Source organism: Microchirus variegatus, assembly GCF_963457635.1.
Source record: "Microchirus variegatus genome assembly, chromosome: 19".
NCBI lineage: Eukaryota > Metazoa > Chordata > Actinopteri > Pleuronectiformes > Soleidae > Microchirus > Microchirus variegatus.
Window position 1 is genome coordinate 14,954,123 of NC_139820.1, and position 23,979 is coordinate 14,978,101.

A 23,979-nucleotide genomic window follows, 5' to 3' on the forward strand; every position below is an offset into this window, starting at 1 on the left:
GCTCTGGTCGACAGTGCCGCTGCCTTATATGCCTTCTCAGTCAGCGCTGACTGGGAACCGTCAGATTCTAGTACTCTGGGAGGACGCCACTGACAATCGCGGGTGAAGGTGCGCTGCAACTAGTGGCTGCATCGGAGGCATACGGAGCAGACCCAGGCTCTCCATCGCATCACAATCGAGGGATGAGGCGCCAGGAATCGGGCTCCTGCTGCTGTAAGGACGGGCTCTTCATGAGCGTGCGACCTCATCCAGCAGCTCTGGGAAGACGGGGAGAGTCTGTCTCGTTGCGCTCTTGGCCAGGGGCAATTTCTTCCCCTCGTAGCGGGATCTGGTGGTCTCGGCTACAACAGCGGGCCAGGGGATAGCCAGTCGGGCAGCAGCACGATTAAACACGTCGAGCATGTCCGAGCTGGGGAGGGGAGAAGCTGGTGTGCTACTCTCACCTACGTCCCGAGAGGCGACAGAGGCAGCGGGCTGTGAAGCCCGGGCCGGAGTGATGAATAAATCGTCCTCCTCTTCATCCTCTGATATGAGGAGTTCAGAAGCGACATCATCATCCTCCCCGTAGTCCAAATCTAGGACGTCTTCCTCCGGCAGGGGAACAGAGGCTAAGTCAAGCTGAGAGCCCCGGCTGACATTAACCCCGGTGCCGCCCTGCGACCTCATTCTATTCTCCGTCTTGGATGGCGGCGCCGTCAGAATGGAGATATGGGTCACAGCCAGACAGGCTAGCTTGGTGCGCAAGCCGTCTGCGGAGACTCTTGGCGTTGAACGCCGCGCAGCTTTGACAGGAGCCGGGGACATCGATAGCCAGCCGGGCGTGTTCCAGCCCCAGGCAGCTCGAGCAGACCTGGTGTGGATCTTTACTCGAAATCTTATTCCCGCAGCGACAGACCCGGGCTTCGAAATCTCCGTGCTCTCTGGTGTGAGTGGTTTTAGCCTCCATTCCGTGCGAGGCAGGCAGGGAGTCGAGGCTGTTAGCTGGTGTGCTAACTGTGAAAAACCGAGAGATTAACTGGCGTGTTAGTACTCGGTGGTCGGAGCACCATGGTGGGACGCCGAGCTGGGAGGTTATCTGGCGTGATAACCGTAAGGCAAATTCGGTCTGGTGTGAACAACGAAGCAGCATTCAATGATTCAGTGGGATTCAACACAAGGAGACAGAGTCTGCAAGTGTTAACATCACACAATAAAAGTGACAGTGACTGAGTCTCTCGCTCACAAACACACACACACACACACACACACATACACACACACACACAAACTGGTTCACAAGACTTCAGAGGATATTACATTGACTTGCATAAGGAAGGCGAGTACCCATAATTTGACTGCATGAACAGATTTAAGTCTCTATGTGTAAACCTGTGTAACCCTGATCTTAAATCTCACATAGAGTGGTCCTGTTGCACATATATGTTAGTTATGGAGGTCTACTTACATACATTAACTTGTTTTTATGGTCAATATCATAAATATAAAATATATTTCAGACTGAACTCTCACCCCCAGAAGACAGACTGTGTTGTGATTGGCCAGCCAGCGTAGAGCCTTCCCAACTGTCTTGTGATTGGCCAATACCTGGAAGTGACATTTTCAGCACACCCGCTCTCAGAAGCGCAGCTCCCCCCTCTGGAACAGTGGATGCACTGCTACTCATTATCAAAACATTGTTTTAACAATCTTTAATAGCTTCTTCACGACTCCCCGCCGCAGTCCCTTTTATGACTTTGACCCAGAGTCAGACCCAGAGTCAGAAGACACTGTCGCTCGTGAAACACCTCCACAACTTCTACCTGTGTCCAGACCACTGGTACCGCCATCAGTGGCGGAGCTAGACTTTGGGGTGGCAAAGGGGGGGCCAAGGCTAATTCAGGGGGTCCACAGACTATGACAATGAATTTGTTTCTCGAGCAATGAATTGCAATCTTCTTCTGTGGTTTAATGTACGCAACCGGATGTGCCCGGACTAGTGCCCGGACCAGGACGAACTGCTGTTCAGGAGAACCTGTGTTTACGTAACTGGACCGGGTTTTTTCCGAGATCTCGCTGAGCCCGAGATTACAATAAAACACAGCGTTCTCAGCAGTGGCTGAACTGTTTGTTTTGAAGCTTCAGGGCTTCTTTAACAAGGTAATGACGCAGATACACACTAAAAAACAGCGTTAATTGGAACTTCCTGTCTAGGTCCGCTTTAACTTAACCACAATTCAAATCTTATGAAAAGTTCCTAACAAGAAGACACTAGACACACACGTTCTTGCACAACATACAAGGAGTGAGGACACTCATAGACATAATACATTCCCTCGGCCCTCACCCTAACCTTAACTATTAAAAGTCAACGCCTAAACCAAACCATTATTAAAACAAATTCTAGCCCTAACCTCAAACCATGTCTTAACCCATAACCAGCTTTTTGTGGTTTTTCACGTACACACAGAGACACAGTATGGAAATGCTGCTGAATCAGAAAATGTCAGAACATCTAACAATGACACAATGTTCTGAGACACTTTCACACACATGCTATTATGTATTATCAGCTTATTTGAAGCTACAGCATGTTTTTAACATGAGCATGAGTCACCATTCACTCACCCATGACTTCACAATAACTCCCTGCAGGGGTTTATGGAAACGTGACATTTGTTTTCTGTTTGGCACATGCATGCACACATATCCCTTCTTCTGCTGTTGCCTCCAAACCACTACACACACAGTGCCTGGCTCTCCCTCCCCCCAAACCCTCAAAATCTTACAAACATCACGTTATACCACACAAAAACAGAAATGCAGAGCAGCAGCACCTTACAGTCCACCCCCGCTCTCATCTCCACGTCCACCACCTTCCTTTTTTTTACCCTTCTCACCATTTTCATTATCTCCTTTCTCTCATTCTCTCCTACTCAAAGGAGACAAGGACGTTTGATGTGTGCTTGAAAATACACACTGCACTCGCCATCCATATTGTTATTCATAGAGTCACTCACAGAGACTCAGTCTAACCCTATAATCTTCTTCCCTTCTCAGCTTGTGTTTTTGTGCATCTGCCTCTAGTGTTTATTTGTGTGTATCCACTCAGGCCACAAGCAGCCTCTGGTGAAGCGCTGGCATGCATGGGCTCTGTGATAATCACACTACAGAGAATATCACAGGATTGTTCATCTAGAGAGGGAAACATTTTGGATGAAGGTGTGACAATTCACACCCACAAATGTGTTCCATGTTCAAAAAGTATCTGACGCAACAAACAATGACAATGACCAAACTGAAATGTAAGGTTATGTTATGTTAGGTGTTTAAGGGACAGTTTAAGCAGATTTTTTTTTACAATTATATCATAAATCACTATAATGTTGGTGAGGATAATCCCAGGTCTACTAACAATACCAGCTACACTTCAAATGAAATCCATCGCTCTGCCCCAGAAACACTGGAATTAATTTTGATTCTTTAAGTTAGAGACATGTTTTTGTTACATTACAACACTTTCTATCATTTTTGTGGAACCTAATTTTTTGTTACATTAACAACAGTAGATTTTTATGATTATCCCAATCATTTTCCTTCCATCCATCCATTGCCTACCACCATATCCTCCACATTGGTTGTGGTTGGGGTTGTGGGGCTGCTGGTGCCAGTTCCACACCCTGGCCAGTTAGGTCTTGGTCTATGTGTAAACATTTTAGAGCATGCTTTTGGACCAAAATAATATTCTGAATGATGTGAATTATTAACAAACATTATAAGTTTTTATTTGAGAGTTGTTTCCTTTCCTAAACCAAGGGTCTAAGGACAGAGGATGCCACCACATGTAACAGAGTTTATATGGTATGTCTCTCATGCTCATCTTTCATAAAAACACACAAAGTCAGGAAACATTTGAACCAGTGTGTCCCTGTGCACGGTTACACAAAAGAATTTGGGCTACACAAATAAAAGTTATTTGATTTCAATATAAGGATGCTTTAATAGTTCAACTAATCTCAACATATATATCAGAATGATGAAAGTTGCATTTCATCACACAGTGCACCTCAGTGTTTATAACTCATGCATGTGGTGTTAAACAGAGCTGAGCTGGCTGGAGATGGAGGACATGCTAATGCTTGGAGGCATCCAAGCCAGGGGTTGCGCTAGACTTTTTTGTTGTCTATCATTTTGACTGACAGGGTCATAAAAATCCTGTCATAAGTTATTTTTACCGGTCACTTTAATTTTTTAAATGATAATAAATATTCAATTGCATTTAATTTTAATTCATTTTTAATTAATATTCAGTCCAAAAAAGCTGAACAAATAATCCACACCGTGGATACACACGTCAAGCAGAATATGAAGAATATGTAACTTTTTCTCCGCAGTAACAAAAACATCTGACTGTGGCCCCAGTAGCTACATATGAACAATGAATAGTGAAATATGAGCGGGTCACAGACGCGCTCCAAAGCCTCCTATCCATAGCTCTTTAACGCGCTGTCAGCACCGTCCTCAGCCAGGAGAACTCCCGCTCCCACTGAACTCTGTATTCCCGCCTCACCTTCTTGCTGCTGCTGAGTTTGTCCTTCATCTTCATCTGCATCTATCCCTCTTTTTTCACCTCTTTTATCAACATCGTTATTGGGCTTTTTAAAGAAACTTCCGACACTCAACTGCCGTGACATTTTTCCTCTTTTCTACTTTTCTTCTTCTACAAGAGCCAATTACTTTAATATGCTCTTCGCCACCAAGTGGTCAGGGGTGTGAATTGCAATCTGTCAAAATGACGGATGGCCCTCAGATTTTTCCGTCTCCGTTTTAAAAAAACGGTCAATGACGGAAAATATTCGGTTAATGCGACCCCTGATCCAAGCATATGAAAGTGGTCTGAGATAGACTGACCACCTGTCCTGCTTTACGTTGTACTGTACAGCAATTTTAGCCTTTGTCCCGCGTCAAGCAAATTGAGCGTCTGTCCCGCGTTTTTTCACTCGACCCTGCCTAATTGAAAATAAAAACACGGATAGTAGGGCTCGACGATTAATAGAATTTTAATCATGATTCCGATTTTGGCTTCTCACAATTGGTGTAGTGGTTAGCACTCTTGCCTTTGCAGCAAGAAGACCCGGGTTCCTGGGTTCGAGCCCCATTTGGAACAACTTCGGAACAAGGGCCTTTCTGCAAGGAGTTTGCATGTTCTCCCCGTGTGTGCGTGGGTTTTCTCCAGGTTCTCCGGCTTCCTCCCACAGTCCAAAAACATGCGATATGGGGATTAGGTGAATTGGTCACTCTAAATTGACCGTAGGTGTGAGAGTGTGAGTGAATGGTTGTTTGTCTCTATATGTGGCCCTGCAATGGACTGGCGAACTGTCCAGGATGTACCCTGCCTATCACCCAATGTCTGCTGAGATAGGCACAGCACCCCCCGCGACCCTCTGGTGGAGGATAAAGCGGTAGATAATGGATGGATGGACAATCATAAAAACATTATAATCGAAGAAAAACGATTAATGCACCGTGCGGCGTGTATGTAAATTCCTATGCTAGTAAAACACTTTGAATGCACCTGTGTTACGTGCAGCTGCAGCAAGTGTGCGATGTGTATGGATCAATAATTACTTAGGAGCGAGCGCTGAAATACATGGCAGAAAGGTAACAAAGGTAGGACAATATCAGTTAATTGGAAACAGTTTGGCTTCAATGTGACGGACATCGAGCAAAAGGAAATTGTTTGCAAAGTTTCTCGCGCTGTCGTGTCTGCTCCTGAAGACAACACGACCAACTTATTCAGTCACTTAAAGTTCAGTCATAAAGTGGTCTATGACCAGGCGATAAAGCTCGTCAGCCACCGCAACACAGTCCTCTATTAAGGACACTCTTTACAATGCTGCCCCATATCCCACCACGACATTAGGAGATAACGGAGGCTGTGACATTTATGGAAGCGAAGGACATGTAAGCATCAGCATCATGTGACACTTGAACAAGTGTCACATGTTGCCGTCACGTAAACATTTCAGCAGAGTTGCAGTCCTGTATCATAAATGTTGTGCTGAGGGAGTATAGCATATATAATTTTGTTATATTTTGTTCTTTGAAAAAGAAGAGTATTTTGTTTAGATTTGTCCTGTGTTATTAGTGTTTTTTGCATGTTGTACATTTTTGCAGTAGATTTCTAGATTTATTGGTTTTATATCTATCATTATTTTAATTTACTATTATTATTATTTTACTTGTTTACTTGTTTACTTGTTACTAATTTATTTCTGGCTGCACTTTTAAGTTATATTTAAAGTTGAATTTTGGTGGTTCAATAAATAATCAAGTTTTGAAATCAATTAATAATCTAGTTTAATAATCATGATTTCAATATCGTGATTATTATTTTTGCCATAATCGTCCAGCCCTACAATGTATCTTAAGTTTAAAGTTATTACGTCTGTCCCACATTGTCCCACTACCATGCTACTTGTCCCACATTTTGTCTGTCTGGAGGTGGTCACCCTAGTCTGAGATCACACTACTACGCAAAGAATGATCTGCTGCCAGAATAAAACACTGCAGTTGCATACTATCAAGCACTTTCAATTTGATTGATTTCTGTTCCTCGGTGTAATGGAATATTGGTCAAGATCCAATAGCAAGAAAAGTGTCTTGTGCTGCCAGGCAACATTAATCACATTTAAAAGACTGATATAACAGTCACTACTTTCAGGGAATAGAGTTTCCTTGTTGCGGACGTCACTTCAGCTCTGGTAACTGCATTTTAAACTTGTGTTGAGCAGAACATGTGCAATATTGCAGCAAAATAACAACAGTTGGGATCAATGATAAAGTCTGGCAAAATACACAAAAAAATAAAGCAAAAGCAAGAAATTTACATTTCTGTGACACAAACAGATGTTTTTGTGAGTGTAGCTATATGAGCCACCTAGCAGCAGAGCATGATTGACCAGGAGTTAACCAGGAAGTTCAGCTCCGCAACCTGCAGCCGACATAATCACAGCCGTCACCGTTTTAAAACGCCTGCTCGCTGAGGAGAACAGTACTGACAACGGCATAAAAACAATGAAAATCACACTCCTCCAAGCCAGGGTTCATGTTAGCCGGTATATATGCCGGTTTTTGGCTGTTGTCACGTGAATTTGGCTGGCGAAAAATGTTCGGTGAAATCAATGATGGAGGTCATGGAGACGGTATTTTTATTTTTTTTTACTGGCATTGCGTTGTTTGGAGATTGAACATTCACAGCTCGTCTGTGACTCCGTTTGTCTGTGTGTATGTGAGAGAGAGAGGGACTCTTTGCCCACAGTAAATAAAGTTAGCTGGATCTCACTCTGTGCAACAGAATTGTCGAAAAATAGCTGTAAACGTTGTAAAAGTCGTACATATCATACTTGCCTGTATAAAGGAGTTTATTAATGCCTTACAATCAAAATGATTATAATAACAATGATGATAATAATATTAAAGCAAATAGAACATCCATATCGGAATAGTATCGGTATTGGCAGATATCCAAATTCAGAATATCGGATCGGACCCCTGCTCTAACTGAAAACATGGAATGAATGATTTTAACCACTACACAAAAAGCTCACCTAGTATTGTCCTTATACTGTACAAACCACACCTCCATAGGGGTGGTCGTTCACATTCATTCATCCATCATCTACCGCTTTATCCTCAACCAGGGGTGGATTGGTCATCGGGAGTACCGGGACTTTTCCCCATGGACTGGTCACTAATGGGCATTTTTTTTATTTTTTTTTATTTGCCATGCCCTGCCTTGCCTTGGTAACTACTGTAACAATCCCAGCCCGACAAGAGATCATGCATCGGCTCGGCGGCCCACAGTGCTCAACTGCAGACACAGCACAGAGGTGATGATTGGCCCAGTAGCTTGTCTGTCTAAAAAATACCTGAACCATAGGTCCTATGAGAGGCTACAGAGGCCCAGGAATCCCACCCACGCATGTTCTAGACCCGCCTCGTCCGAGAGAGAGAGTGAGAGAAAAAAACAACAACACACCAGCACATGAAAAACAAAAATGGAGAAGGAGAGTAAAAAACACAAAGGTGGCATGGAAAATTGAGGGAAAGGAAAAGAAAGTCTTCAGCAGCACAGGCTGCTAAAAGAAAAAAAAGTACACAGATTTGGTGGTGGTTTGGTGCAGGGGCCGGCCTGACCCGGCCCTGACCGGGGCCTGACCGGGGCCTGACCGGGGCTAGCAGCACTGAGGCTGCAGCTTCAGCAACGGCTCCTTCACAAGAGTCAGACAGTGAGTGTGAAGAGAGTGAAACTCCATGACCACTGCACTTATGGTGCAGGAAGAGGCTGAAATAAGTGCTAAAGAAGACTCACCATGTGAAGGAGGCAGTGATACCATGTTAAGCAGGTATGTGCCTTCTAGAATGTGTGTATAAACATGGTTCAGAACGGTTGCTCAACTGTCTATGAACTTTATTTGACATAATAAAGAGCAAACTCTGGATGGTGTGGTGCGTTACAACTAAGTCTAGTTGGAAAACAATAACCATATTCATTTACTATCCTGATTCATTAATTAGTTGCTTTTATTAACCACTTAACCCATATTTCATATTTTCATTAAAGGATGCCACACAGACCTACAAGCATACTACTCACATGTTGCAGTGTGATGTGTTTCGAGCATGTAGATCTGCTATTTTCACAGTTTTTGATCCTTTCTACATATAATGACATCTCCCAAAATATAGAATATAAAGGGATATTGTTTAGTATAGTGGTGTTATTAAGAGTCCACCCCTGTCCTCAACATGATGGTCACGGGGGGTTGGTGCCAAACCCAGCTGGCACCAGCCACCCTGGACAGACTGCTTGTGGCCACACAGAGTCAAACAACCATTCATACTCACAATCTCAAAGAGTGTCAATCCCCAAATCTGCATGTTTTTGGACTATGGGAGGGAAACCGGAGAAAAAAACCACACACAGGGAGAACATGCAAACTCCAAGCAGAAACATCCTTGTTCTGACTGGGTCGCAAACCCGGGTTAACCATGTGCCCGGGTGGAAGAAGCCAGAGGTGTTTCTAACATAGGCACTGTCATTACTAAGCAACCAAAACTGAGTTGATGAGATGGCTGAAAATGTCTGCACTGTCACTGACCTGAATAACATGAGACAAGACGTTTAACCTTATTCAGTTCATGTTCATCTCACGTCATCTCAAGTCTTTGAGCTCGAGTCCTGTCTGTGCCCAGAGGCCCACAAGTAAAACTGAGGAAGTTAAAAAGGTCCAATGAAGATGATATGATCTGTAAAAGACACTGGGTTTGCTGGATTGTACCTCTGTAAATAAACATGAGGGTCTCCCACAGGCACATACACAGGAGGGGGTCCTTCACCACCAGGCGGGAGAGTCGTCCTGCCGTGTGCCCGTCCGAACGTGGCATGTCATCAATAATCCCACCATCCCAGGTGGACAGCAGTGAATGGGGACCTCCATCCCGCTCTCTGCAAACACACCGTGACTGTGGACGTTCCCTGTCCAATCAGAGATTAAATACATCTCAGAGTTGTTCAGAGTTGAACTGCTGCAGACTACAGGCTCAGCTGGTTGAAATGGCTTATTAAGCTCCATCCTGTGAAGGTGTTGATATCTCCCCTACCTGGTCTTGGGTCCCAGAAGCAGCTGTCTGAAATATGGGCTGACTGCACACAGCACAGACGCATGCGCCCACCCCAGTTCTTTCCCCGAGTCGCTGGCATAGAAAGCCACATCAGCGAACTGGACGCCACGCTCCAACAACCACTGCATATCCTGAGAGAAGCTGGACTCCTCCACACGAATGGGAGGAAGACGAGCTGAATGGGTGGAGAAAGAGGAAGCAGAGAGGATGAAAAAAGGAAATAACATACATTTGTAATATTCATCGAACACCTATGAACTGTTGTAATTCACATGCAGTGTAATGTTTGCCCTTGTTTACTTCTGATGCTGATTTCTGTGTCTGTGAAATACAGATTTCAAATTTTTTTGTACATCCTGGTGCATTGAAGTAACAGAAATCTTCCTGATCAAATCAATTATTCCTGATTCTTTTAATCACATGGAACTGACTGACACATAAAGTTTAGTAAAGGCATTTAGTCAGCCCACAAAGATATCCAAAAGTCTGTTTTAAATACAATCTGTGTTTAAAGAAGATGTAGAAAATCTGCAGTCACTGAGAAATGAATGCAACAGTGAAATAACAGTAAAACACTGCGGAAATAAAAGTAGGAACATTTGTCAGGAATAACAACATTTTCAGAGAAAAACAAAGATAAGAAAATGATGTTTGGTTTAATAAAATGTGAAGAAGTAGTGAGCAGGACAGTGAGGGAACAGGAGGAGGGGCTCCACAAATCACTGCCCTATTATATTCCTTTTCATGCTTCACATCTGTGTCTCTGTCTTACTCATCTCATTTTTCCTTTCTTTATGGCCATGAAAATAACTCTGCCCCTGAATCCCAGCTTGTCATATTTAATGCATGTACACCACAAGTGGATGTTAAGTAGTGTTGGACAGGCACCAGTGAAACTTCCAGCATCAGCTGCCTTGTTTGGCAAGACTTAAAGCTGCCAGTCACTGTCACATTCTCTCTCTCTCTCTCTCTCTCTCTCTCTCTCTCTCTCTCTCTCTCTCTCTCTCTCTCTCTCTCTCTCTCTCTCTCTCTCTCACACACACACGCATGCATGCACGCACACACACACACACACACACACACACACACACAGACACACACACACACACACACACACACACACACACGCGCGCGCGCGAGCACCCACGTTGGTGCAGCTATTCCTTTATGGACTTCTAAACATTTGGAAAGCCTGAACAAAGACTAATCACCAACCTTAAAATGTGAAACCCTAAACTTAACATAACCACAATTCAATTCAAAATTAAAATTTAAGCTCAGAAATGAGGTTCTGCATCATTAGGAAAACACACAGTCTGGTTTCCATGACTTCAGAGAACATTACTTTGACTTGTATTTATTTCTTGGAGACCTACTCTAACCTTAAATGTTAAATGGTCTGTATTTATGAAGTGCTTTTCTAGTCATGATGACCACTCAAAAGCTGCTTTACACTACAGTTTTACCATTCACTCACACATTCATGCAGTGCATCTATGTGCAGTGCATTTTTCATCTTTCATACCCGTCCACCAACACAGCCGTCTGGAGTCTTCCACAAGGACACATGGGCATGTAGAGGAGTAGAGCCGGAATCGAACCAACAACCTTTCAGTTGTTTTATTTTTGAAAAAGTCACACTGACATGACCGTAGAAGTAAATATCAGTGGTTGTGCTTTGGTACTGCTGGGCGTATTTGCTGCCTTACAGTATTTGAAACCACGGAAAATATTTGAATTGTAGCATAGAGTCAGAATGAGGTTTGTTGTTTAGTTGGGTCTTTTAATTGAATGTGTATCATTCGTACCAATCATTATTATGACAGGATGGATTCATCTTCTGTTGTCTGATATCAGATGATGCTAATCATCCAATCATCATGTACATTCAGTGTGAAGATAAACTAAGTGAGCCACAAGCCACAGGACTGAATTAAGTTTGTAGCAGTTGCATTAACTGCATCATTATAAAAGTCAAGAGAACCTTTTTTTACTGATTCCTCCCTCTATTTTCCAAGGTCTGGGTTTTCGATTTATTTATTTATTCACTTAGGTTGTTAACATATCATGACACAAAAAAGATGCTTGTGGTGATTTATTTAAATGTTATTACTGTTGATCTGTAAAGAGGAACAAAATTTACGACACATATACTCAACACTACAATTCTGTAGTACTCAAGCTTTTCCACAATTATCAAATTTACTGCACTGCCATGTTTGCTTCTCTGTGGCCTCTTTTGGTTGTTGCGTGCCTGCTCTAATCATTTCCATTTAGCATTTTAGCATCCAACTGGCTTAAAGGCACTTGGATTATTATTAATTCCAAAATAAATCTTCCAGTGCCCTGATGTCACTGCTACACGCTCAAAGCTTTTGATGTCAATGTTTCACATTTCAAATGCTTTCAAATGCTGAAGACCAAATTAAAGCTTAAATGGTCAGTCATTGATTTAATCTTTTGCAAAATGTCAGTTGCTCTTACGTCTCATGTTATGGACTCAAACATCACTAGATTCTAGTCTTGTTTCCAGCTCTTTGTATAGTCTTGTTCTTCCTCCTTATCTCCAGTTTGGAGCAGAGAATATTGACCTGGCTAAAACCTTTGTGCTAAGCTCTTTTTATTGCTGTGTTGAATGTGAATGTTCTCTATGCACCATGATGCCTTTAACAACAGTAATTACTTGATAAAACAAAATTACTGACAACAATATCACTTGTATTTAAATAATCACACTCACGATCCAATATGGAACTTGCTGCATCACAAGATATTAGGAAGCAAATATTACCAGTGTAACTGTAGAGTATAGTGGAGCAGTGGTTCCTAAAGACTGGGTTGGGACCCTAAACAAATGTTTGCCTTTCCCAAACCTGTAATAAACCTCTAAAGAGCTCTTTCAGGTGTACCAGTGTAAACCAGTGTAACTAACTAGCGCTCCTTTTACATGACAGCCAATGGCTAAGTGCAAGGTTAACTGGGTTTGTAACTGGAGGGTTGCAGATAGGTCAAGTGCATAGGTGCTGCTCACTGCACTGGCACCAGACTCACCACTGTGTGTGTGTGTGTGTGTGTGCGTGCGTGCGTGCGTGCGTGCGTGCGTGCGTGCGTGCGTGCGTGCGTGCGTGCGTGCATGCGCGTGTGTGTGTGTGGGTGTGTATCAGGGGCATTTTATGCCAGCACACTATACTAAAACGCCTTAACCGTGTCGCCTGCATAAAGACTGAAAAACACACGTCCGATACACGTGCATACAGACACGCATATTGCAAGTACACCAAATAATGAAGGGTGACGGGTGATAAGTGTCATTCCACGTGCCAACGCAGCGGACGCCTGTGCGCACGCTCGTCTCAATGTACTGACACCCAACTTTTCAGTTTATTTAAATTATTACTGTATGTGCACACTGTCCTGAAAAACAAACAAACAAAAAAAGAAACGGCAGTATCGAGAGTTAGAGAGATGAGTATTGTCTTTAAGATCTGCTTATGCTTATGCAAATTCAACCACCTTGACTAACCCTTTGAAGATTGATGACGTGGTATTCATTTATGATCATCTACTCCCTCGGCAATGCTGGAAAATAGGACAAGGTCAGGAAATATTTTCTGGATGAAATTTCAAAAATTTCAAAAATGAAACGGGACGGGACAAACAGGGGAATTCCGAGTGACGTGATGTGCTCCCAGGAAATCCCTCCGCCCAGTTGCCCCCATCCACTCACATACGTTTTTTGATGAAATGTTCTAGTTCTGAGTTATACTGTAGGCGTGCACGCACTATAGACGTTAACGCGCGTCACTATTGTACTGAAGCCAGCGCTTCAGACGCCTTAACGTGTGCACGTCTGACTGAAATAGCCTAAACTGTCACATCGGTCTCTCTTGGTAATACTTGCAGCTTTTAAACTCAAGATGAGTTTGCAGGTGTCACGGCATGAATGACCCCTTGCTATTTGATTTCCACAAACACTACACAGCGTGTGTCTGTACGCTCATGTAGAATTGTACTTAACAGTCACGCGTGGTCTTCACGTCACATATTTGAGGTGTAGTTCACCCGTCACGTAGGCGTATGTGCAACAACACGTGTGCAGCGTCAGTAGCGGCAGTATAGTGTGCTGGCATAAAATGCCCCTGATATCGTGTGTGTGTGTGTGTGTGTGTGTGTGTGTGTGTTGTGTGTGTGTGTGTGTGTGTGTGTGTGTGTGTGTGTGTGTGTGTGTGTGTGTGTGTGTGTGTGTGTGTGTGTGTGTGTGTGTGTGTGTGTGTAAGAAGTGTCACATTCAATGTCATTAATTGTGTGTGTGTGCAAATAAAACCAATTCTAAAATCTAAATCTAAAAATGTGCATTGTTATCAGTCAATAAGAGAGATCTCTCTCATACACTAAGAGGACACACATAAGTTCCTCACTCTGCTGTTCTACCAAGAGGCTTCTGTCTGTGTGATGAGTGAACAACATGTACAAATGCTGAAGATGCTCAACCTGCAGATGGATAGTTCTTCTTCCTTCTCTTTTTTTCGATGAAAATCTAAAACTTCTGCCATCTGCTGGTAAGAAAAATTGTGCAGAGGCACAGATCGTACACACTGGTTGGTTGTTGTCGATGTCGTGTGTACAAGTGCAATGTCACGTTTGTCATCATTCATCAGAGTGTTGTGTATTGGGTGTTTTGATTGGTGGCAAGAACTGTTGCCTCACAGCATGAAAGGCCTTTCTGTGTGGAGTTTCTCTGGGTTTTGTCCACAGGGGTGAATGTGTGTTGCTCCTGCAATGGACTGTTGACCTGTTGAGGGTGTACCCCCGCTTTTCATCCTATGTCAACTACAATGACCTTTACAATAACTTTGCCTGTTTATGAAACTCAGTAGGCCATTAATAAGTCTTAGTTTTGTAATAGCAGAGCATTTCTCTGACCTGGTTGTTCCAAATGAGGAGGCCGAAGATCGTTCACTTTGTTTCCTCTCCTCTTTTCTGGTCTCTCTTTGGCTTTGTGTTTCAGACACTGAATCATGAAGTACTCCAGCTGAACAACATAGAAGTATACATGTTAGTTCACACACAAGGTACAAAAAAGGTTTATCCCCATCCCATTATCTGAAAATGTTGATGGAGCAGACAGAAATAGCTGCTGCTGTGATACACATTTTAAATAAGCAAAAATAAGCATTGTCATATATGTGTACATTATTGACATCCTTCCATCTTATGTTTCATCAACACTTACCACACTGCCAAAGTAGCGACCAACAAAGACGTGGTTGAGAGAAGGCAACTCCAGGTAAGTGGCCCCCAGGTCCCGTGACAGCTGCAGACCTTCACTGTGAGGCACACAGCTGCTCCAGTCAGAGGCACACAGTGGGCACGTACAGGGAGGACCCTCATCTGAGAGCAGAGACAAGAGAGGAAATAGTTCACTGTCCACACAACTGGGTCTAATAAAAAGTTAATGGAGGTATAAATTTAGCTGTAATACATTAATCACTGATATGTAAAACTGTGCAGTAGCTTTTTATCATAAATGAAACGAGTGAACCACTGTTATGTGCGGCTGCGTGCAGCTTCTCTCCTTCCTCTACCTCTCCTTCCCCTCTGTCTTTTCCTCTCCACTCATCTGTGTCTGATTTCAGCAATTACCTTCCTGCGCTGTGAGTGGAGAGGGAGGAAACGTCATCGTGGGGAGGGAAGTTAAAAAGGAGGAGGAAAGAGAGAGCCGGCCGGAGGACTTTTTCCGCATCCGTCCTTCCTCCACAGACAACTTAGCTATTTATCGTTATGAGCTGATTTTTCTCTTAAGTTACATTTTTGTCTCAGTTGGGTGGAGGTTGCCGGCAGTCCAGTTCTCGGGTTAAGTTTAGTTGATCCATTTTTGTTTTGAGGACGCGCTAGGTCCTACGGCCCAATGCGTGGCTGGCCTGGCGTTACTCACCTTTTGTTTATTTTTGCCGGGATCTCTAACCCTTTCTTTATTTTCATCTGAAATGACGTTTTGTTAAATAAAATCAATAATTGATTTGGCAACTGTTGTGGCGTCCTCTAATGTTCGGTCTCCTATTTCGAGCCATGCTTCTATTTCTAAGGGAGGCCGTAACAACCACCGATGCAGGAAATGATTGGTGGTCTCAGGTTTCTCCAGCTTAGCTTAGACAGTAGAATACAAAAAGACCACGAAAGGATGTCGTGGATAGCACTGTTGCTTCACATCAAGAAGTCAGAGGTTTGAATCCCAGTTTGATACAGGGCTTTTCTGTGCAGTGTTTTGCATGTCCTCTCTGTGAGTGTGTGGGTTTTCTCTGTGTAAAACCACAGAGGTTAATTGGACACTGAAAATTGGTTTGTCTGTGATGGACTGGTGATCTGTCCAGGAGGTGACCCCACATTTTCCCTCCTGTGTCAGCTGGGATGGATTCCAGCCCCCTGCAACCCTCATGTGGAAGATAAAGCAGTGAACAATGAGTGAATGATTTTTTATTGGAACGTAATCTCTTCTTTTTGTTACTGTTTTCTCTTCTTTTATGTCAACCTATGTTGCTCCTGTGGAATGTCCTGTCCCGTTTTTTGTGCATGGGGAGCAGAGAGAGAAAATTGGAGGGATTGTAGATTGTAGAGGGATTGGAGTGTGTGTGTGTGTGTGTGTGTGTGTGTGTGTGTGTGTGTGTGTGTGTGTGTGTGTGTGTGTGTGTGTGTGTGTGTGTGTGTGTGTGTGTGTGTGTGTGTGTGTGTGTGTGTGTGTGTGTGTGTGTGTGTGTCACAGGGTGACTCACCAAGACCTGTTTTTATGTGGACAGTCCCTAGGCTTAAAAAGTCATCACAACTTGAAAAGACTTTTAAGAGATTAAGTGATAGTTCAAGTGTTTTGTATGTGCAGTTGTATGAGGTACACACATGCTCACTCTCCTGTATCAAAGTCCATAAAATCTGAAAACTAGAAAAGCACTCGGAGAGCACAGCCCTCCGCCAAGTAAGGGTCAGACAGCGAGTGTTTTAACCAGCGATAACGTTATGGTCAGACACTGAGTGTTGTAAACAAGTGATAGCATCTATGGATCACACCCAAAACTGACTTGACTCACGTTATGTTGCTGACAAGACAGACAGACAAACAAACAAAAAAACAAACAAACAAACAAACAAACTACAGCGAAAACATATACCTCCTTGGCGGAGTGCCACGACACGAGAACTGTTGGTCTACTGCTGCCACATTTGGTAAATCTTAATGAAGCATTTCAAACACCAAAGTCAGAAAAAATAACACATTTGAACTTAGTGATGGAGGGAGCAGTGGATCATCAAGTCCCTTATGCCATGGTGTAGAGTTGCTGATTTTCTCTAAGGACTTTGGTGCAGAGAGCACGAGATTTAGAAAATGACAGACAAAAACTAGCAGGCAGAAAAGGCTGTCTGAAGGCAGTTTACTATTTACGACAGGACAGAAAAAGCATCACATGATGGATACTATACTTTTTCACTATAACAACTCAAAATAAACAATGGTTGGATTGTATAATCAGTGGTTACAGTTCACCAGTGTTAATTAAGAAGAACTGATGGTTGTTAATGCCATTGTACTCATAAGTGCTGCTCATACAGTGTGTGTGTATCTGAGCATGCATCAGTGTGTGTTCATAGGGCTATGGATGTAACGATAACTTCAGTCATTTGCCACTGTGACAGAGTCACTTCCTGCAGACAGCACACACAGACACACCTCACGTTATCATCCTCTCCCTCTCTCCCTACTTTCCCATCACCAAAGCACAGCATGCATGTCGGGTTTGGTCAAAAAATATGAGACGCTTGTCAGGTTCAGGCCAGGTTTGGTCAACACTGTCTCAGGCTCGGTCGGGTTCTGACAGAAAAACGTGGCCTGAGCACGCACACATACACGCAGGAAACCTGACCTATCTCTTAAGGCTTTGGAGTCAGATGTGAACTGAATAGGGTTAAGGTTAGAGACTAGGATTGAAGATTAAGGTTGTCCAAAGGAATGAAGTTAATGAATAGTATCTGACAGACAGTGACAGTGAATGTTGTTGTTGTACAGCTATTGACTGAGTTAGTGTCTCAGCTGTGCCTTAGGTGGTCTGAAGTAGAGCAGCAGGAAGCATGTTTGGAGCTCAGACATCATCCTGTGCAGTCATGAGCACAGAATGTGCACGTACCAACAAAAACACAAACAAATGCTTGGGTCTGGCTTCACACTCCTTCCATCTCCCGCAGCAAAGACTTTCTCTGTGATCATTAGGCAATGAAGACAGGAAGTATGTTTAACAGACAAGCTAAAAATATTATCTGGTGTGACTGATGGGCTGGTTCACAGAATCTGGATTTGACAAGGGTATGCTAATGTCTAATGTGGTACAGAGCCTACAGGAAGGTACACCCAGGTGCTACTACTTTAAGGTCAGCACCATAACAGTCATTTTACATGCTCTGTGATCTCTTTCCTGTCTGCAAAGGCTTTGAGTGACAAAAATGATCATCTTAATACCTTGGTCTATGTTTCTTTCAGGGAAACATATTCACACAACGCCTAAATAAAGCCAGGGCCCACTCAAGGCCCGTGGGCCACATCCAGCCCACAAAACAATTGTGTTCGGCCCACAAGATAATGTGTTATTTCTTTCCTGCTCCACTATTGACAAACTTACTAGCACATCACACCACACCACACATTCAGAGCCAGAAAAACGGGGGTTATAAGGAGGCTCAGGCCCTCATTTCTCATTGGTATTTACGTTGTATGTGTATGCATACATGTGATATAAAGGCGGTAAGCTAAGTCAGTTAGCCAGTCCCCTGTAGTAGGTGTGGACCACGTAGCATTAGCTCCCCCAGCAGCTCCCGTACAGCCAGGAGACAAACAGCTGGGTGACTATCTGTAAGGGGAATATTGCTAAGCCTAAGAGTCCTGTTCACCACCAACCAACTAACACCTCAAACATGTTTTCCCCTCTCAGCACCACACAGACTGAGAAGCCAACTCTGGTGATTGGTGACTCTATCCTGAGGAACATGGAAATAGCGACGCCAGCGACCATAGTCAGGTGTTTTCCGGGGGGCCAGAGCGGGTGATATTATTCATGAGGGCCCACAGTTGGTGTAATGGTTAGCACTCATGCCTTTGCAGCAAGAAGACCCTGGTTCCTGGGTTCGAGCCCCGTTTGGAACAACTTTGGAACAAGGGCCTTTCTGCAAGGAGTTTGCATGTTCTCCCCGTGTGTGCATGGGTTTTCTCAGGGTTCTCTGGCTTCCTCCCACAGTCGGAAAAACATGCGATATGGGGATTAGTTGAATTGGTCTCTCTAAATTGACCGTAGGTGTGAGAGTGTGAGTGAATGGTTGTTTGTCTCTATATGTGGCCCTGTGATGGACTGGCGAACTGTCCAGGGTGTACCTCGCCTATTGCCCAATGTCTGCTGAGATAGGCACAGCACCCCCCGCGACCCTCTGGTGGAGGATGAAGCGGTAGATAATGGATGGATGGATATTATTCATGTCGGCAGTAATGACACCCGACTACGGCAATCGAAGATCACTAAAGTTAATGTTGAGTCTGTGTGTAGGTATGCTAAGTCAATGTCGGACACAGTCATTTTCTCTGGCCCTTTGCCCAATGTGACCAGTGACGGCATGTATAGCCGCGTGTCATCATACAATCGCTGGCTGTGTAGATATAGATAACTGGCAAACATTCTGGAGGAAACCCAGTCTCATGAGGAGAGACCGCGTCCATCCCACTTTGGATGGAGCAGCTCTCTTATCTAGACATTTAGGGAAGTTTATGAGAAAGCCATGACAATCCAGAGATGAGACCGGGGTCCGTTTCACAAAGCAGGTTTAGTGAAAACTCTGAGTCTGTTAACCCTGAAATGAGGGAAACTCTGAGTTTTGAGGTAAGTCAAACCAGAGAAAGAGGAGTAACTCTAGCCTGTTTCACAGAGAGAGGTAACTTAAGCTCTCGGTCAGTTACCATGGTAACATGCTCTTTGAACCTAACCTGGTCGGGAGCAGGTTTTTCTCAACAAACCTTGAGTTTCTCTCTGTCTCCGCCCTCTTTCAGACACACACGGTATTTGATTTCCTCATTCATTCAGTCAGCAGAGTTTTGGCGTAGTATAGTTCTGCGTCTACATTAGAAGTTATATTAGGTGGAGACTATTTTCACTACCATGACATGTCCTTTTGACAGTGATCCTGTGGATGAAGGTGCATTACTGCGCAGAGAATTAAATATTCGTCAGGAGATGATCATCAGACCGCGCATAGATGCATTTCCACACATTTATCTTTTTGAGCGGTACCGTTTCACGTCACAGTCAAAAAATTACATTCACAACCTCATCAGTCCTTACATTTCCAACATTACCAATGTTGGAAATGTAGTCATGCTCTCACATCACAGCAGAAATTGTGTGTTGCGCTGCATTTTTTTTGCAAATGGGAGTTTTTTTAATAGAAAGTCGGAGATGCAGAGCACTTGAACATGATATAAAGGATGAGAAGTCATTTATGTGTGAAAACATCATTATGTTGGGGATAAAACAACTGTATACAGTCAAAAAGCCACTTCATATTTACTTTATGTAAAACATGATCAAAATGAGATAATCCCATGAGATTATCCAGAGGTCTTACCTGTTTGAACAATGTTTTTATGTTTCATATTAAACTGCTGCCAAGTGCACTTCTCCCCCGCGGGATTACACCTAAATAAATAAATTAATAATCTACAACTCAAGCAGTTTCCCCCTGTAATATTATTGTGATTGTGCAAAGGACGAGATTTAAACTTACACATTGACCCGAGCAACAATGTTCTCCCATACCGTCTCACTCTCTTTTGCTGCTGTTACACTTCCTTCTAAAAACATGCTCAAACTCACTGTATGAGCGCATTAATATTTTCAACTCCAGTGGTTGAAGAACGTCACCCTCCGAATCCCCGTTGTCATGGTGACTCGTTGAAACGGGGCTCCATTGATGCTGTCTTTTTAGACGTGTGGTGCACGCGCTTAACTTCAGGTGAAACTACTCTGAGTTGAACAAACTAACTCAAATCAACTGTTCTGAAACCGAAAACTCAGAGTTTCCTTTCTCAGAGTAGATCAACTCAGAGTTCAGGGTTACCCCAGATTTCCACTGGACGCGGAACGGCAGCGGCGCGGTTCTGCTTCGTCCTCTGCCCGGCGGCAATCCCCACCGGGCGCGTTACGGCAGCGGCGCGGAGCCTTGGGAGCCGGCGGTATTCACGAAAGATCGCGCGATAATCTCGAACGGACGCGAGTTTGCGAGATCCAGCGATAGACTGTGTGTATAAAGTAAACAACAACAACACAGTTTCTTTTCATTCTCCGACGTGGAAGAACTGTTGATCTGGTGTCATAAATGATTCTCCACTTCAACAATCAGTCTCCCATCGCGCCGCAGCGTGGCCGGTGGGAATGCTCTCATTGATTAGAATGGAAGCGATTTGCAACGGCGACCGCGTCGCTCCCGTTCCGCGTCCAGTGGAAATCCAGGGTTAGACTCAGAGTTTGTTGAACCTGCTTTGTGAAACGGACTCTGGAGACAGTTGGAGTCTTTGACCTACTAAAGTAAATAAATCAATAACAAACAGTAGAGGCGTTAGACATTCTAATTGAATAAAAATCAATGTCAACAATAAAATAGAATCAAATAACTCTGAAAAAAAAAAATGACTCTTGAATGTGCACTATTAAATATAAGAGCACTCTCCTAAAAATCTGTTTTGATTAATGATCTCATTACAGATAATAATATTGATTAATTCTGTGTAACTGAAACTTGGTTGCATGAAGAAGATTACGTTAGTTTAAATGAGTCGACTCCACCCACTCATTCTTAACACCCATGTTCCTAGAAGCTCAGGCCGAGGAGGAAGAGTAGCAGCCATTTTAACACTAGATTATTAATCAACCCCAAGCCCAATCTAGGTTATTTATCATTTGAAAGCCTTATTCCTAATTTATCTCATCCTAGTTGGAAAACACAAAAACCAATTATGATAGTCCACCTGCACCTTATTCAAAGTTCCAGAGTTCTCTGAATTCTTATCTGAGTTAGTACTAAAGACAGATAAAATCATAATTGTAGGGGATTTCAATATCCATGTAGATGTTGACCGTGATAGTGTTAGTTGTGCATTTGATTCACTTTTAGAATTAATTGGTTTCATTCAGGGCCCATGGTTGGTGTAGTGTTTAGCACTCTTGCCTTTGCAGCAAGAAGACCCGGTTCCTGGGTTCGAGCCCTGTTTGGGACAACTTCGGAACAAGGGCCTTTCTGCAAGGAGTTTGCATGTTCTCCCTGTGTGTGCGTGGGTTTTCTCCGGGTTCTCTGGCTTCCTCCCACTGTCCAAAAACATGCAATATGGGGATTAGTTGAATTGTTCACTCTAAATTTACCGTAGGTGTGAGAGTGTGAGTGAATGGTTGTTTGTCTCTATATGTGGCCCTGTGATGGACTGGCGAACTGTCCAAGGTGTACCCCGCCTATCGCCCAATGTCAGCTGAGATAGGCACAGCACCCCTGCGACCCTCTGGTGGAGGATAAAGTGGTAGATAATGGATGGATGGTTTCATTCAACTTGTGAATAAATCATTGCTTTAGTCACACCCTCGATCTTGTTTTAACTTATGGTATTGATATTGAAAACTTGAAAATGTTTTCCCCAAAACCAGCTCCTAACTGATCATTATTTACTGACATTTAACTGCACAATAATGAATTACAATAACATAAAGAGTAAATAGTGCGACAGCCGGTGCCTGTCTAATAATAATATTAATACATTCAAAGAGACAGCGCAACCTCTAATTAACTCCATATGTCAGTACATCTGAAGGTACCTATTGTGATTTTACTCCCTCTCTCATAGATAACCCTGTTGATAGTACAGCACCTCACTGCGTACTACGTTAGATTCTATTGCCCCCTGACAAAAGAAACTGGTGAATCAGATGAGACGAGCACCATGGTTTAATTCCGATACTCGCACTCTTAAACAGTCTTTACATAGATTAGAAAGAAAATGGCGTTCCATTAACCTAGATGAATTTTGGATAGCCTGCAAAGATGGTTGTGTAGCATACAAAAAAACCCTACATAAAGCTAGAGCTGCTTATTATTATTCTTTAATTGAAGAAAATAAGAATAATCACAGGTTTCTTTTCAGCACTGTAGTCAGGCTGACACAGAATCACAGCTCCACTGAACCATCTATTACTTTAATACTGAGCAGTGACCACTTTATGAACTTTTTTGTGAATAAAATAACATCAATTAGAGGAAAAAAATATGATCATCTCCTCCCTCATAGTGGCACTGACTCATCTTTTAGCACAAGAGCTTTAGAAGCACCAGGTGTACAGTTAGACAGTTTGTCCCCTATAGATCTCCCTGAGTTAACATCATTAGTTTCATTATCTAAACCATTGGTTCTCAAAGTGCTGCCCGTGGGCCAATGGCGGCCCGCAGAAAAATTTCAATGAATTACAGTTGATAGTTTTAATCCAGGAGCTACTAAGCTTGTTAAATGTTTATTGGACATTACTGGATACAGAACAATAAGTGTAAACTGTAGAACTGCAATCTGGTCATTAAAATTATTACAAATAGGATTTCTTTCTGTTTTTCCCTTTTTTATCCTTTGTAGGCCCTCCAAATGTTGGGTTCCTGAATTGGCCCTCAGGTATCAAAACTTTGAGAACCCCTGATCTAAACCATCAACCTGTCAATTAGATCCCATCCCCACGAAGCTGTTTAAAGATGTTTTTCCTTTAATTAACAGCTCTATATTAACTCAATATTATTATTTTATATATTCTATATTAAACCCTTGACTCAGATGTTTTAGCTAATTACAGACCTATATCTAATCTTCCCTTTGTTTCTAAAATCTTAGAAAAGGCCGTTACTAATCAATTATGTGAATATTTGCGCATTAATGTCCTGTTTTAGATGACATCATAGCACAGAAACAACACTAGTTAATAACGACCTTCTGTTGGCCTCAGATAAAATTAAATCTCACATAGAGTGGTCCTGTTAGGACCACTCTATGTGAGATTTACATATATTATATGTTAGTTATGGAGGTCTACTTACATACATTAACTTGTTTTTATGGTCAAAAACCTCCTAGTTGCTGTAAACGAGCCGATAGAAATCTGTCTTTTCTGATGCTGTTTCCCAGCCGCAATATTTCAGACTCAACACTCATCCCAGTTTCGCAACTGTCTTGTGATTGGCCAATACCCGGAAGTGACATATTCAGCACACCAG

At 43.0% G+C, this 23,979-nt stretch overlaps 1 protein-coding gene across 1 annotated transcript in view; it reads right to left on the minus strand.

Annotated features, from left to right (window-relative positions):
- Positions 1-23,979, minus strand: part of rhobtb3 (Rho related BTB domain containing 3) — a gene marked incomplete at both ends in the record, with an annotated part of 54,153 nt that overhangs the window by 25,894 nt on the left and 4,280 nt on the right. Inside the window, 4 exons of the mRNA XM_083906067.1 lie at positions 9,321-9,517; positions 9,643-9,838; positions 14,587-14,695; positions 14,897-15,054. Of these exons, the coding sequence (XP_083762193.1) occupies positions 9,321-9,517; positions 9,643-9,838; positions 14,587-14,695; positions 14,897-15,054 (660 nt within the window). The remainder of the gene's footprint in view (positions 1-9,320; positions 9,518-9,642; positions 9,839-14,586; positions 14,696-14,896; positions 15,055-23,979) is intronic.